This window comes from Cyprinodon tularosa, unplaced genomic scaffold (assembly GCF_016077235.1).
Source record: "Cyprinodon tularosa strain WSP-4 unplaced genomic scaffold, ASM1607723v1 ctg8, whole genome shotgun sequence".
NCBI classification, from domain to species: Eukaryota; Metazoa; Chordata; class Actinopteri; order Cyprinodontiformes; family Cyprinodontidae; genus Cyprinodon; species Cyprinodon tularosa.
In genome coordinates, this window is record NW_024039562.1 from 2,059,519 (window position 1) to 2,077,009 (window position 17,491).

Consider the following 17,491-nt stretch of genomic DNA (forward strand, 5'->3'; position numbering starts at 1 on the left):
GCAGAGGAAACTCCCTTTTAACAGGAAGAAACCTCCAGCATATAAACCAACACAACATCATAGAAACTACAAACCAACAGTTCATAACTCTAAGCCCATGAGAATTAACCTAGTGAATTAGGTTCTCAGAATACTCAATTTAATGAAAATAACCCAGTTAAATTATCCAGCAGGCTCAACCTAACTGTTGGGTTAAAAAAACAACCCAGCATTTCTTAGAGAGTATAATTGATCACGTCATCTGAGTGAGGAGACAGCCTCTTAAGTAAAGGTTTAATTAATTAATTAATGTAACAGGGATAGGTTAATCACATCTAAAAAGGTGGTGGAAATCTGGGGTAATACTTCCCTAAATAACTTGTTTTGAACTGGATCTAACATACAAGTTGAAGGTTTAGATGAAGATAACAGTTTTGCTAACTCTGAAAGTTCAACTGAATCAAAACAGATCCTCTACTGTAGGTACCTCAATGCTGCCTCACCTTCCAGAGATAAGCCAATTTTATTTAGAGGGGACCAATGATCTTATTTTTAATAGAATCAATCTTATTGAAAAAGAATCTCATAAAATCATAACTGGTAGGATAGACGGTTTAAAAGAGGTATGGCTCTGTGTGAGTTTGGCAACTGTATTAAAAAGAGATCTAGGATTATTCTTATTATCCATCTAATAATAAGGAGAAATATGATGCTCTTGCTTTATGAAGGGTCATTTTATCCTGGAATAGACTGTTTTTACAGACTAGTTAGGATTCCCATAAGCATGTAGAGTTCCATTTTCTCTCCAGTTTCTGGTATTTTGCTTCAAAGTATGCAAATCTACATTAAACCAGTTTTTATTTTTCAAAGGGGGCCATGTTGTCTAAGGCAGTACACAGGAAACTAGTAACCCCATCGACAAGATCATCAATTTGTGAAGGGGAATGAATGAAATGGTTGCCCTCTGCAGTATTGTTCATTGATACAGAGGTGATAAGTGGAGCAGATTCTTTCAAACGTACAACCTCATTACCTAATGTTGGTCTGTTAGGAGGAAGAAGAAGAATACTTGTTTGTGCATGCCCACCTTACGACCGTTGTCGTAAGGTGGTCTGAATTTCAAATATGTTTGATTTTCTCCCGACGTTACGATTCCTGATCAGGGGTTGGTCGTGAGTGACTGATCAGCCCTCGTCACCCCCTGTACACCACATGATGCACGACACACAATCAGGGTGAAAGTTGGCCCGATCGAAAAATTCTATCACGACAGGAGAATCGGCCGGAAAAGGGTAAAAATATTGTACAGTGTTTGCCCGGCTTAAGACAGGATGAATCAATGTGATTATCACAAATAAAGTCATTCACACCGACTTTTTGAAGAAATAGATAAACAAAAACAAACAGATTAAATTTTTCCCCCAATTGTAGTCATTTTAATCTTTTACTCCTTTGGGTTTGTGCTCTAGTTTATTTGATTTCTTGTAAGGAAGACGCTGTCTGGATGGAGTAGTGAGTGGGTGACATTAGAGAAGCTGCAGAGAGGTGTGTTCAACTAGCACTCTGCTTCCTGGTCTGCACCCAGCTGTATTAATTCATCACATGGCTCGGAAAACAGAAACCTGGAAGAGCAGTTTCATACAGCGTGAACTCTGGCTAAAATTATCTGAACTCTCTGAGCTGAAAAGGAGCTTTAGTTTTCATCCTTAGAGACCTGCAGCCTGGCTATCTCTGTACAAATTATACAGTGCCCATTTTCCTCATAAGGAGTTACAACAAACCCTTAAGCAACGGCTTTGCCACCGGCAGGTCATCCATTTTTATGTTTAGTCCATTCCAGCTGGATAACAGCAGCCATCTGAGAAGCCTTTTGACACTTGTGGTGTCTTTTCTTACATCAAAAGAAAAAAACAGCTTTGCCTGCTGATGCTAGAAAAACACATATCTATGAAGAGGTTCAACAGTTATCATTTTTCTTTCTTTGCCTTAAGAAATGCCATGGAAAATTCGTGACTGTAGGTGTGTGATCTGCCAGCTAAAAGCTGTTTATATCAAAGTAATGAGCCTGAGGAGAGTGGCAATTAGGAGATCCCTTCCATATCTCTGTCTATTCAGGGAAACTCAAACTGAGAGGTTATTGGGTAGACTATTAAAATGCTTGAGTGGGAGAAATTTAATTGGTTTGGGTAAAGCTTTCCTGTTGACTCGGGACACAAGCTGCTGCTTCAGTGTAGGCTTGCAGGAGTTAGAATGTCCTCCTGCACAGGTTATCATATTATCTGTTTATCTCTAGTGCTCAAAAGGTTAGCACGTCCTCCGCACATATAATTACAACATCACATGGGAGGAAAAGCCTGTTTCAGGTTATTTTAGTGAAAGACAGAATTTCGCTCCCCTACCCCATATTGAGCTGTCAAATAACACAATATCTAATAATCTGCTTAAAGCAAAATGTGGAAATATGTAAGCCATTGAGAGCGGCGTGTGGCAATCAGCGCTCTCCATCCTGTACAAGCTCATCAGAGATGACCTGTCTGAGAGTGATTTATTGTCTGTATTAATATCCTCTTTGTTTGCTACTGCCAGCTGTGCTATCAGATCAGTTCAGGTTTCAGCAAGAGATGTTTGATAATGACGCAAAATGAAAATTCAATGTCGAGCTGGTGTTTTCTTCTCAAATCCATAATATTAAATCTGTAGCTTTGCGTCCCACTGGGTGTGGATTATTGGATTTGTGATAGCAGATGTGTTTGTTACTGTCTCTGTCTGTGAAATGATGCCGGCACTCAGCAGGAAGGTTCACCATACAGTAAGTATTAGACTTCAGGCTGCTGTGGTTTGCAGATCGTTGCCAAAATGTAAATGTATACGCTGTAAGGATATCGTTTAGACTCTATAGAAGACAGATCAGCTTTAGCAAAGCCCTTCTTTTATGTTTAGACTTGTTTTTTCGCATCCATATTTAAGAAATTTCCATTAGAAAAATGCCCGCTTTTGTGACCCGAGGATGTGAGAGACTGTGCTTGAAGTGAATGGGTGAGGCCTTATCATTTGTTCCTTCTTTCCCATTATTAAGGTGGAATCTGCATAGCCCAATCTTTGAAAATTCCCCACAACCCAAAGACGGAGGATTACGACAAAACCATCCAACAGTTGCTGGAAACGCGCAATGCACGGGCAATCATCATCTTCGCCAGTGAAGAAGACATACGGTGAGGAGCGCAGTGGCGCAATCTGGATTCATACATGTTGCTTCTGACGTGCCACTTTTTTTCTTATTGGGATCTTGTAATCTCCAAGCAGCAGGTTCTGAAAAAATTAAACAAGCTAGAAATGCAATTTTAACAAGAGCCCATGCTGACTGCACAAACATACCTACAACAATACAAGCATTGCTCAGAGGAGAAGTAGGGAATTCAGGTTGGAACAAAGTAAAAGAGTTATTGTTTGATTTACAATGCCCCCTCAGCAATGTTTGTATAGTGAGGCACAGAATCAACCTTTAGCACATGAACATTTTGAATAAAGAATCCAGAAGTGAAGTGAAAATGATAACAAAATAAGCATGTCTGCCTGCAGACATGCTCTGTTTTATTTAAATATTACCATCTCTTCTTTCCCGGAACACAGCTCAAAATACGAACAGTAATAACCTTCGTTTGGTACATTCTCTAATGAGAAAAACCTCATGAGAGACCTTTTCTATCCAAAGAGCTGCTTAAGGCTAGCTGTGCCTTAGTTTGATAACTACAGAACTGCACACCTTTCTCACTCCCTTTTTCCCTCTTCTAATAATCATACGGATGTCGTTGCAGAGGAGTTCTCAACGCCACTAAGAGGGCCAACGAGGTGGGCCATTTCGTGTGGATTGGCTCTGACAGCTGGGGGTCCAAGGGCAGCCCTATCCATCAGCTAGAAGATATAGCAGTGGGAGCAGTCACAATACTGCCCAAACGCTCCTCCATTGAAGGTTTCTGCATCATAAACACCACAGGCTGCACTATAATTTGTTTGAATCTATGTCTTTCACATTTTTCTTCTACACTCTGCTAAACTTGAGGGTTCTCTCTTTAACACATATGGTAGGGAAATCCTTTTTGGTAAAGATGTTTAGGAAAATTCACCAAACACTTGGTGAGGAACTGGAACCCAGTTTAGTAGGATGGAGATAGGAATGACTCATCTTCACAGACTGCCTTTTCGACTTTAAATGAACTGATCAAGCATCAGAAAACCTCTCCCACGTAATAAAGCAAGAAATGATAATAATGTTAATCTATATAATAATGTCAACTTCTTGACAGTTTCCTTAATAACTTAAGTTCACACAGACTTCGTCTTTGCTCAGTTAAAATAGCATTTGCATTTTAACTGCTTAGCAGTTTTCCCAAACAAGTGCAGGCTGTCATTTGTCATTCCAACCTTGAATAGCTATGATCCAGAAATGAAAGATGATATTCACATATACTGTATAAAAAGTGATATAAGATTAACAGTGTTTGGTATCAAATCAGGCTATTTTTTTTTTTTTTGGAATTGAGAATTGAATATTTTTGCTAAATGCCACAAGTTCAAATATTTTTTATCTTTTCCTTCACCAAAATTACAACAAATAATATTATATTATTAAAGCTACAGTGTGAAATAATTACAGGGATATACAGTCAGAAATGTAATATATTATACGTAACTATGTTATTTATCATCATCTACGAGCTCAGCCTCTTAACCTTAATATTTGCGTTGCCTTAGGATTCGTTATTTATAATTACATAGGAGCGGGTCTCGCAGCCATGGAGGCAGACATCTTTGCGCTACGCCAGCGCAGAGCCAACAAACTAGCGATTGCGAGATCGCCAAAACGTCACAACGATGTAGAAAAAATAACGGGTATATTTATTATCTTAAGTCTACATGAAATCTATACCCTACACAGACTAATGAAATACTATCTGTAAAATTATCTATGTAAACAAACCTCATCACTTGAGAAGGTAGGTGATGCGGACGTCGTGGAAGACATTTTGTCCCGTAACGCTCGCCGTACTGTTGGGGGGGAGAAGCGGTGGGGGGGAGATGTTCATGTTGCTGCAGTCTGCAGTCTGACCGCTAGATGTCGCTAAAAGTTACACACTGTAGCTTTAACTAATAAGATGTGAGTGGTTGCTAAACTTGTAGTTAGATACTGTAAGTCAATAATTTTTTTTGTTAATTCTTAGCCCATTTGCAATTGTATTTTTGATTTAATCACCTAAAATGCTTCAGACACCAAGAAATAATTTCAGTAAATCTGAGTGAGGAACACAACTCTAGTGTTTACACGGCACTATATGCTGCAAAACTTTAGCCAGCACTACACAAATAACTGGATATGCAACTAAAAAATAGACTTCCTAAACAAATTTTCTTTAAAGAATCAGAGAACATAAGAATTGCCACTCTGGACTGTGAGCAGTATCCTACATATCTGAGATTACTACTGTTAACCAGAGCTAACCTCCAAAACCACCACCTCACTCACAGCCCAAGACTATGGCCATACTAACATTTAAAATATATCATTGTGAACCATTTTGGGTTGAAATCTTACAGAGTAATTAGCTTTAAACCCACAACCCATGCATGCATGCATGCATACATGCCTGCATACACGCATGGATACATACAGGCAGGCAGGCAGGCATGCATGCATGCATTATTGACAAGGAGAATAGGTAATTAAACAAGCAAATTGTACCCTTCTTTTTTGTAGTATAATGAGTACAATTATTTAAATATCATTAGGGAAATAATCTGCACTGATACATTAATTAATTAAGAAATAGATCCTTGGTAATAAAATGTATATTTTTAGAATTGTTGCATTGATAAAGAATAATTGTTTAGAATTTTTTTTTATAAATCAAGTAAAAGCAAAATAAAAGCTTTGATACAATGTTTGGCTTTTTCTTTTTAACAAACTATGAGCAGTCAAAACATTTTACATTACAGAAACTTAGCTATTTAGATTGTTTGAAGAAAAAGAGTTCCTCTTAGTTCTGCTTTTGACAATTGGATAAAATCTTCTTAAGATCACTTTTACATTTAAATGGTAATGTTAAGCGCCCCAATTCTAATTTAAAGGTTTGTATAAAGACATTTCAAAAAGCTCAGAAAAAGTCACTGATAATAATTGAAGTCAGAAAGGTGTATCTGCTCTAATGGTGTGTATTCCTGCTATGAGCTACCACACTAAATTGGCAAGACTTTCTAGTGGTAAAACATTGATCTATGCCGCTTCTAAAACACAATTTTGACCCTTTAAGCAGATTGTGTAGATGAAAAAAACATCACTTATTAACTATTTTTTTTGACTGAGTTCCACACTTGCTGCTGCACGTGATACTGCTTAAGCAGGCAATTTGTAAAAGATTCTCCCCCTGACTTTCAACAGTCCTTAGAGAGAAATTATAACCTTGATGGGTTTAAAGTGATAAGACTGAAAACCACTTTGAAAGAGAAAAGCTCCTCTTTCTCATATCACATGCTAAAGCCAGATCATTTAAATGGCTTAGTTTGAAGAACTGATTTTAGTTTTTTTAGAAAGAGATACTTGTGTTTGCATAATAATGTAAAAACAGGTCAATGATAAGTCTTTAAAAGCTTTAATTTTGTTTATTTTTATATTTTAGGATTTCATACTGCACTTTCCAGCATAGATCTGTACTTTTACAGATTATTTTAAATTGAAATCATAAATGGAACATGCCTAGCCTCCAGTCTGTGTCATTATCCATACACACAATTGTAAGTATTAAGGGGAGCATAATACCTAGGAAGCATTAGTTCATTAGATGTCTTGCTAAATGTAAAATGAGAGAATGTACACTATGTAGGCATAGGGGATGTTAGTTATCGCCCTGCATCACTGACAGCCTATTGAAATTAACATCAGTAAAATTATTCTGCATCATTTGAATTAACATCAGCAAAATTATTCAGCCTAATTAAGCCTCCATCACCTTAACCCATGTGGCTTGACTAGATGAAAGGGAAAAAAATATTACTTTTTGCTCTGAAAACTGTTGGTTTTGCAGTATATTATGAACAAAAACACATTAAACACTTCTATGCATAAAGTTTTGTCTCAAAACTATTTGCTGACACACACTGGCTTAATTTCACAACAAAAAAGTGTCTGTTCAAGAAAATTTTACAAAGTAGTACCTCCAGCATCCCCAATGCAACACCTCCAGCACCTCCCAGCTTCAGGCATTGGGCTGCTGTGCCACAAAGAAAGCCTGCGTTATTTATAATGTATCCTGTTTTTTAATTAATGTCATTTCCTAGATGAAAGTTGCAATTAAATTTCTGTGGTGCTTTAGTGGAAGAGGATCCACCATGGTCAAAATGTGATGAAGAAGTGCTTGCATGTCTTTCTCCAAAACCTCGCGGCAAGCTGTTCACCATTACTACAATCACGTCTGTGACATTATTTCCTGCAGGACTGATAATGGGTCCGGAACTGAGCTCTTCTCTTTTTCCTATGTCCTAGGATTTGATGAATACTTTATGGGTCTCACCCTGGAGAACAATCGCAGGAACGTGTGGTTTGCAGAGTTTTGGGAGGAAAACTTTGACTGCCGACTGCTCAGTGGTTCAAAGAGAGAGGACAGCAGCCGCAAATGCACAGGTAAATGTGTATAGAGGCATTAAGCAATTATTGAAATAAGGCTTGAAGATTATGTGCATATTTCACAATAAAAGCCACAGGCAGTGGAGCCTTTTTTTGGTTTGATTTTAAACACCTTGTCTAACACCAGGTGTGGGACCTGGTGGGTGCTGGACAGATAAATTGTATTATTAGAATAATTAATGCTCTACATGCATTCGTCATACTGCTCTAGCAGACCATCTGCTCCTAGGTTTTGTATCTCTCTTTCTCCCTTTATCTTGGTACAAAGAGCCAGACTATATTTTATTTAATATTGAAATTACAGAAAAATCTTCCCAAAGCTGAATTAATTCTCTTTAGAAGCCCATTCTGCTACTGCAGCATCTTGGTGATTTATTAATGATAGTATTGTTTCCAGTGGTGATGTATTCTCATGTTACCTAAACTGAGCCTGCCAATAGTGTGACAGGCATTTCACTGCATGAATTATCCACGCGCATGATGGCCGGGGAATGTGGGTTGCTGTATTAATCTTCCCTCCATACCTGATGACGGCAATAGCGCTTTGACACAAATTACAGTTTGCTGAGGGATTTTGTTTCCTTTGAAATCCCCTGTACGGGAAATTTCATCATGTGTCAAAGACAAAAGATGCTCCTCCACTTGCTCTAAGGGGCCTTCTTGCAAAGTGACAGCAAAACACATTTATTTTTTCTCACTCTAACCTAAAAAGTACAGCAACTATGTTGCAATTTTTAATTTGTTTTAGACCCCTTGCCAAGCTGATAAATGTGCTTCTTAGTGAATCGGAATAGTTTTAGTTTTAATTAATTCAAATAAAAAAGGATTTTGTATACTTTAGATCTCAGAGTTTCTCAAAAAAGTTGGATGTTTGATAAAACTAATAATATCCTTTTAATACAAAAATGTTGACCTTGCAGCAGGTATGTTGATCTAGAGTATATGTAATCAATTTTTGACTTTTTGACTAGTGTAGAACAGTTAGTGAGGTAACTAACCTGTGGTTCTGCTGGGCCCAAGATGCTTAAGCTTGGGCTCTACAGCTCATCTTTGTTGTCTGGTCTCCTGCTTCTTCCTCTTCAGGGAACCACGTGCAAAACAATATCTTCATAAAATTCACCAGCAGAGAAAAATAACATTGATTGAGCTAAAAATGTCCTGGCCAATGCTGACTTTGATCTTAAGAAAACACTTTAGACCAAAACCTCGGATGACAAAAACCATTAAATCTTCACTGAGGATGGAAACCTTTCTTTGGACTCTCAGTAGCTTGACTTAGACTAGGACAGACTTTATTACAAACTGACGATAACTTTGTATACACAGCGTGTATACAAAATGAAATTTCAATGCATATAGCTTTTCAACACTGAAGAGGCAGCTTACAAAAGTGAAATGAACATGGTGCAAATGCAGTAGGAACATTGAGCTGAGTTCTATTTAAAGGGATTTGAAAATCTTATACACGTACCATCTTAAACCATGCAGTGCAAATGCGATGTTTACAAGTGTGATGCAGAGTCTTTATTTGTGTCTTGATTAGAGTTTCAACCGTTTAACAGTCTGATTTTGACCAGTGAGGTGGTGTTTACTGTCCAGGTGAGGTTGTCTGGGTTGTGCACCCTCAGGAATTTGGTGCTGCTGATTCTTCCGGAAGTCGACGATGATCTCTTTCGTCTGCTCCACGTTCAGGCTGTTGTATTTACACAAGCTCACCAGCTGCTTAATTTCCTTCTTCGGTTCCTTTTAACTCTTCCGTCAGACTGCGGAACTTTTTCAAATGAAATGCACAACACAATTTCATCTGAAAAGAGGACATTGGTCCACTTCATAATACCCCAGTAACCCATAGCCTAGGCAAGATGCTTCCGACATTTCTTCTGGTGTAGGAGTGGCTTAATATAAAAAAAGCAATAGTTTGAATACATATCCTAAATATATCCTTGTGGAGGCTGTTAAAGCAATAACTAAGTAATCATTTATCTTTGGTACATTTCTTTAAAATATTTTAAAGAGGTCATCTCAAGCAAAATAAATTGTATTAGCTGGTAAATGTATTTTCTTTTTTGTGTACTGTATATGGAGCCAGTAAAAGTCAAGAAAGGTTTAATTCCGTCTTAAAATCTTGTGTTGATATTGTTAGATGCTGTTTAGGTCATTTTTTTGAGTCTGTTCAGTTCTCTCTTCTCTTTATAACATTTTTTATTTTTTTTTAATTAAATCACAGTATTTATAGCATTTGCTTTGGAATTTTAAAACAAGTTCATTGACTTCTTTCTAACCGGTCCAATAAAACTTCAATTTTTTTGCACAGTACTTTTGTAGTTCATGTTAAATAATGCCAAGGCACCAAACAAATAAATCTAAATGTTGTGTTCCATGGCGTATTAACCCAATTCATCAAATGCAATTCCTTGCACAATCCCACAGTATTGTTTATCATGCAAAATCCATTTTCCAAAGACTTAGTTCTCATACTTGTCACATCATCGTACTCATAGTCTTCTGCTTTGTCTGGCTTTGTCAGTCATTTTAACAAAGGCTCCCACAATTCCCTCTCCCGAGACACCTCGGAGAGTCTCGACATTTTCCCAGGCCAGTCAAGAGACATAATCTCTCCAGGGTGTCCTGCGCTGTCCGCTTGGCCTCCTTCCGGTGGGATGTGCCTGGAACCCACTCTAGCAAAGGCTTTGAGGAGGCTGAGAAGTGTGATCCCTCTGTAGTTCAGTTCTCTTATTCTCTGTTAAATTTCTTTTTCAAATACATCAAAATATTTGCAGTTGAACTTCTAAACAATATCATAGACCTCCAGCTGACCAACCTAGTGGATCTGTTATTTCATGCAGTATTTTTGTAATTCATTATAAAGGATCCTAAGGCAACAAACAGATAAATTTATATGTTTGGCTGTTGGGTGTATTAAGACAAACAAGTCAGTACGCCATCCCACGGTATCAGAACTTCTTCAAAGTTCCAGTTTAAATAAATGTTTCCATAGAAAATACCAACATCAGTGCAGAAACTCCTCTGTTTATGTGTAGCACTTAAGGGGATGAGTGCCTCAGCAACCTCGGTTAGTATAAAGAAGGGTCAGTTCCTTCTGTTCACAGTAACAACAGACATAACATAGCGGTATTTTGCGGAAGATGAAAAAAAGCCAACCAACAAGTGTTATAATAGACATGTCGATATAACTCTCTCGCTATAATGTTAATAGCTTATGTTACCTTGGCATGTTTTAAGTTTGTTAAGGACACAACCTCACAGTATAGCAATATTACACAAACAGTTTTACAGTCTGTTTAGTCATCTTTTTAAATCTTGTATAACGTGATCTAAATGCAGTCAGTGATATTCTTGATGCTACCTTTGGCCAACTTGTTAGTTTTGTTGGGGTCATGCACACAATACATGTTCAAGAATAGTGACATAGTGACATTTCTGTAAAAACACTCTGTTCAGATTGAGAATATAGCACACACACACATAATGAAAAATAAGAACAATTTGGAGAGAAAATGGGCATTCTTGAAAGTGTCTTGGACATTTGTGTTCATTCATATCATGGAAGCATTTATATTTCAAAAGGTATCTGACATGAAGTTTGATCAAATACTGTCAGTAACTATTTATTTTTACCGTTTATGTTACCTGCTGTGAATTGCTTAGGTCTTCACTGCTATTATTTAAGAATTTAAAATTTCATGTTGCTCACAGGATTAAAACCATTTACAAGATTATATATTTCTTTGATATTAAGCACACTCTGGATCAGTTTTTAGCTTGAACATGTAAGGCTGAATTTAAACCTATTCTGTTAGTGAGGTTTTTTAATATATTTTGGTAATAATTTCTGCACTGCTGGGTAATCGTACCTCTACAAATGAGAAATATGGACAGAGACGTACCTGGAGGGGTGTGAAGTGCCTAATTTCAAAACTGCAACAAAATGACTCCCAAGAATGCTTGTTGAAAAGTCAGAGGAAAAGGCCCTGAAAACTAAATGATTTAACTAGGAAAGATAAATAATTAAAGGCATTTTTATGTCCTTTAAATTAACTTTAGAATAGGCTTTGTTTCACAACCTTCTTAAGGTTATCCTTGGGAATCTTCTGCTAGTACAGTTTTACTTTCCGAATAACTTTTCTATAAATTGTTTGCGAACAGACAAATTCTTAACAATGACCTTATTTGATTTACTTGTAGCCTTAAAAATGTGTGGAGGACTATCAGCAAACGCAGCTGTAGAGTCAAACCCCTTCATCATGTCATGGCAATGTTTTAAAAATCATATTTCTTTGGTCTTATGCAATAATTTAATTTCCTAAGAAACAGAATTTTGAGTTAGGTCATAATCTAATGAATTTATATAACCTGTGAATTTAGTCATTGAATATAATTAAAGAAATACTTTAAGTATTATTTTGGGGGATATTCAAATTTATTGACAGGCACAAGAGCATTAGAATGTAAAATTCTGCCAGGAGACCTTTCAATTCCAAGACTGTTCTCTGAACTCCTTATGTGGAGCTTAGAAATATCAAAAAGGTTATGTGTGGGCTGAGATGTATGTTAAGATCTAAGAAATGGACTGAAATGTCAGAGCAGATTGCTTACGAGCTCATTCCCTTTTCGAAAAAGTCTCCCACATGCTTTCATTTTTCTTATTAACATGATTACTGAGTTCCTGCAGACATCTACCTCTGAGAAATAAATTTTTTTTTTCTGTTTTCTTGGTGATGCATTCTTTTGATAAGTGGGAGCCTGAAAATCATAATTACAATGAAGATTACAATGATAACCATAAAATGTAATGGGAATATTTTTGTTACTATAATTTTTGGGCAACCTTTGAAAAGTAGCTTTTATCTCTTAGAATAAAGTTCAGCTTGCAACAAAAACCAAGAGAAGAGGTTGTGTTTGGGTATTCTGCAGAATGAGGTAAACCTTTACAGCAGCCCATCTTAAAAGGGCAGTGCAGGAACAGGGGGATATAAAGAAGCAGGGAACCAGTGTAGCTGAGTCTGTAACTAAAGTTCATGGTGATCTTCATCTCCTTTCAGATGGGACAAATGAGCTTCATTGTTGCCTGCCTATTACTTTGAAGCACAGCCTAGTAATTCAGTCTGACTATGCTGAATTTCTTCACAAACACTTTTTTTCTCCCTCACAGCTCTGCTTTAGAGTTGATATAACCCACTGGGGAATTAAACACGTCTTCTTATTTCCTCTAACACGTTGTCCCCTTTAGCTGTAATTCCCTCAGAATCTAAAGTAAAACAAACAGAAAAAAAAACGTTAATGAGGAGCCGGATAAAAACAGAAGCTGTCAGAGCTGATATAACATAAAGTTTAACAGCTTTTCGGCACATTCAGTTAAAAACTGTTGTTTCTTCCCACAGGCCAGGAGAGGATTGGGATCGACTCCAAGTATGAGCAGGAAGGGAAGGTGCAGTTTGTGATTGACGCTGTGTATGCCATGGCCCACGCTCTGCACAACATGCACAAGGATTTATGTCCCAATCATCCTGGCGTTTGTCCACAAATGGAGTCCACAGATGGGAAGACTCTGCTCAAGTACATACGCAATGCCAGCTTCAATGGTAGGGGAAACATTATACAAGTTTACTCATTATATAAAGTTATTACTTTTAAACTATATGCTCACCGTAAACATCAGATACATATGGGCATGTGTTTTCTTGCCCTCTGTATTCTGATACCACAAAAGGATTTCTAGTTTAATGAGTTACTTCCAGATGCCACCTCAACGAAAAGCCTCATGAAGACCAAAAAGTGGTTTAGAGGTTTGAAGCAGGGTATGTGCTGTTGTCCTGAAAACCCAGAAATGTATATAAAATTATGATTACCGGAAAGCAGCCATGACATGTCCGTCTACCAAAGCTGACGGGCCAGGGGAGAAGAGCCTTCAATCAAGATGCATATGGTAACCTTAGAGAAGCTGCAACATAGCAAAGCTCAAGAAGATACAATCAGTCATTCAGACGATTTTCATTTACTCTTTAAAACTGGCCTTCATGAAACAGTGGAAAGAAAAAAGTAACTGCGGAAAGTTAGATTGGGGAACATTAAACATGTGCAGGAAGGTATTCTGGTAAAATTAAAGTAGAATGTATGTTTTTGGGCTACATGTGCTTTTGATTTGGGGAGGGTACTGTACCTCGGTTCTTTTATGGTACCGACAAAAATGCTGTAATATTGCAAATTTTCAAAACACGCCTCGTCTTTCGGTTTTGATGATTGATGACTTTGTTGTGAACTTGCTGGTAGCCTCATAAAACCTCTTAGATATGCCACCAAAGTGTGGCATCACTTTAGAAAGATTGATGCAAAGAGTGCGCGACGCAATATACGGTATGCAAAAACGACACAGTTGCTAAGGCTGGCGACACCACTAACTTGATATAGCACCTAATTGTGCACAGGATCAATTTAAGAGCAGAAAGTTGCTCAGCCATCCTCCTCTCAGCAGCCCACAAGCAGTAGAAAACCGGAGCTGGGTGATTCAAAATCTCCACCACCGGAGAAATTTAAACTTGCCTCATCGACAGGCAAGTTTACCTTTGTTAGCTTTATTGCAACTTAATAGGTGCACAAATTTGGCAATCAGGTGTATCTGTGTGAAAGCATCATCCAAACCCTCAGAGCGTCCACTTTCTACTGCTGGAGGCACCATCAGCGAGGAGTGGGCTTGCTTGAGAAAGCAGACATGTTAATCTTTTTGAAAAAAAAGGTAAGTAAAAAGGTCTTCAATATGTAAAAATGAGCATTAGCCACTGTCTTGTCATGTATTTGCAAGTTCTCTTTTGCACTGAAAATAAGTTTTATGTTAAAAAAGTGCTTTGAATTGTAAAATCTAACTTAAAAATGAAAGTCAAGATTTATACTTTAATATTTAATGTAATTTTCTTTTACTGGAATTGATATTATAAAACTAGTATTTGAAATAGGTATTGGGATTGGTATCATATCGAAAATTTTTGATTGAAACCCAGTCCGACTTTTGGTTGTGGAAGATTAATAATAATCACCTCAAGCTCACTATTCCCATGGAGATACATTATGTTAGCACCGTCATGTTGTGAAAATGCTTTATGTAAGCTGAGAGGTTACATTTCCAGAAGAATAACAACAATATCCTAAGCTCACAGCCACACCTGGAATCTCTGAGATCCAAGTATATTTATATCTTAAAAAAGTCTAAACTTAAATCCAATTTAGAAACAATGTGGATTTATTACTCCAAAGTGATCACCATCTAATTTAACTGCAGAAAATTCTTTTGTATGGAAAGATTAGAGATATAAACTTTAAAATACTGCATTGCAAGCAATATGTGAGTCAAAGGGACCTATGGACACCTTTTAGTTTCTAATATAAAAAAGTTGAAAGTGATGTATTGTTTTTATTTCCTTTCTTTTTACTTGGCAAGCATTTGGTTGGTCACATGAAATCTCAGCAAAGTATCAACTGAGGTTTGTGGTTGGAAAAGGACAAAAACTAAAAAACAGCATGGATTATAATGTTTTTTTTGTCAGGCATTTTATTTCTAAAGATGGTAATTTTCTGCTTTGGCTACCATCATACCCATCCACACTGCGCTCATTACTGCTACTACTCATTTTAGAAAAAAAATAAATAAACAAAAAGAAAGTACACAAAGGCAACAGCAACTTGATATAATAAACAACAGGAAAGTAAATTCCACACCTGTCGTGTTTTATGTTTAAATTGCCATATAAACCAGCCAAGGCAAAGCAAGAAGAACACCTGCAGATGGTAGTCTAGAACTTGCTGGTCAAAACAACTCGTATACAATACAGCGCCACAAAGAGTGGGTGAACATAAAAGAATGATCTAACAGCCCAAACCAACATAAACTATGACAAAAATATAACCTCAAACAAAAGCTATAAAATCAGGAGTATTTGATTCATGCAAGGGAGCCAGAACGATATACATACATAGAATAATAGTAAACAAAAGGAGCAGTTGTGCTGATAACAAATGCACCACAGATGCGACTCAGGGAATGGAAAAAAACAACAACAAAGAAATACAGTGGATGGTGAAAAATAAATAAATAAAACACTGGAACAAATACAAATAACTAGAATAGAACAAAAAAGTTCTAGAAAACCGATGAGCCGTTCCAGCTTCTAGCGAAGACTGGATGAAATGATTATGCCCGAATGAATTTAGGTTATCTGGAACCAAAGGTGGAGAAAAAGGAGACAATTTAGGGGAGCAGCCCTGGGGATCTCCAGATAAGGCTTAGCAGTTCAAGAGCATTGTCTGCTGTCCAGTTAAAGGGATTTGGGGAATCGGTCTATAGACTGTCCTGGTTTAAGGAGATAGCCCAGTGCAAACAAATGGAAGCTTAAGTTTATACATAGAATTATCTGGCACAATCCCATCAACAAAGTTTCCATGAACAGAAGGATGTATTTGCCTCCCCACCAGACTGGAGAAAATTAAAATGCAAATGTAACTTTATGGTAAACTGTCAGGCATAACAACTGGAAGGGTTGGAAACCGAATCAAGCAGAGTTGGATCCCATTGAACCAATTCAGCACTGAGCAAAAGGTATGCAGACCTTGGTTCAGGAACCTTAAACTGGACACTATCTGCATAACTCTCTGCAATCTCATGGGAAAAGTCAGCAGAAGATAACAATCCAATGAGAGACAGGATCAGGACATTGCAGCCATATAGAAATCCCTAAAAGAATACCCAACTGCTCTGTGTTTCTGTGTATGGCACCCAAATGTTTTACAATGTATTAAATTATTGTTTTTGTTTTGCTCTGGACAACTTATTTCCCCTAATGACATCATAAAGGACATAATTTTCTGAGTATTTTGAGCACACATTAGCTAAGAGGTGGAACAGGTAATGATGGAAGTGAAAGGTTTTTTTTTTCTTTCATTTGTGAATCTCATAAACAGGCTTCAGGACACATATGATTGTTACAAAATGTTTATTAAGGTAATTTTGCATAACATTAAACCTCTGAGTCATCTAGGCAAGCATCCAGTATGTTTTTGCAAAGTTTCCAGTCCATAAACATTAAATCATACTATTGTCTATGGTTTTGGTCATATACAAGTTGATAATCCTCTCCCCCTAGAGGTCCGTTATAGTTCTGTTATGTGGAGCTAGTGTGCCTTGCAGCATTTTCTAATTTGGGGATAGTAATTGGAAAATGTATTCATATGTACATGCATTCAAAAAAAAAACTTTCTTTATAACTAGTGGAACTGAGAAAACCCAGGCTAAGTCTTCACAATTCACAGCTAAAGAACACTTGCAACTTTTTGGCATACAGCAATTTCCATAATGAACTTCATATTCTACAGTATCTACGTGCCAAAATAATATTCTAAAGGTGTTCTGTAATTTTACCTCTCATATCAATGACTAGAACCTGAGGTTATAGTTAATTAATATGTTATTCTAATCAAGGGTAAAACCAAGCAAAGATCTTTAGTTAAATGATTATAATTGACAATTTGCTTAATTACCAGGTGTTATTAACCACTTACCTTTGTGGCTGGATTCGTTGGATGTCTAAATTTCAAGCAGAGTTATTAATCATTAACCACAAGGAAAATATTTGTCTCTGTCTATTCAAGTTGTTCAAGTTGGCTCTACTCTTTTTAGAAAACCGGTAACTGAAGTATAAATAATAGCAGACTACCACAATTTAAACAGAAAGGGTGCTTTATTTATTGACCATATTAATACCTATCACAGAATTATTATGTGTAATAAACTATGCAAACACTACAAGCTACTGGAATTAACACAGGATA

At 37.0% G+C, this 17,491-nt stretch overlaps 1 protein-coding gene across 1 annotated transcript in view; it reads left to right on the forward strand.

Moving 5' to 3' along the window:
• The window catches only part of LOC119774137 (metabotropic glutamate receptor 7-like), a 119,188-nt gene that overhangs the window by 63,067 nt on the left and 38,630 nt on the right, over positions 1 to 17,491 (forward strand). The window contains exons 3-6 of the mRNA XM_038271510.1: positions 3,056 to 3,191; positions 3,795 to 3,949; positions 7,514 to 7,651; positions 13,057 to 13,257. Of these exons, the coding sequence (XP_038127438.1) occupies positions 3,056 to 3,191; positions 3,795 to 3,949; positions 7,514 to 7,651; positions 13,057 to 13,257 (630 nt within the window). The remainder of the gene's footprint in view (positions 1 to 3,055; positions 3,192 to 3,794; positions 3,950 to 7,513; positions 7,652 to 13,056; positions 13,258 to 17,491) is intronic.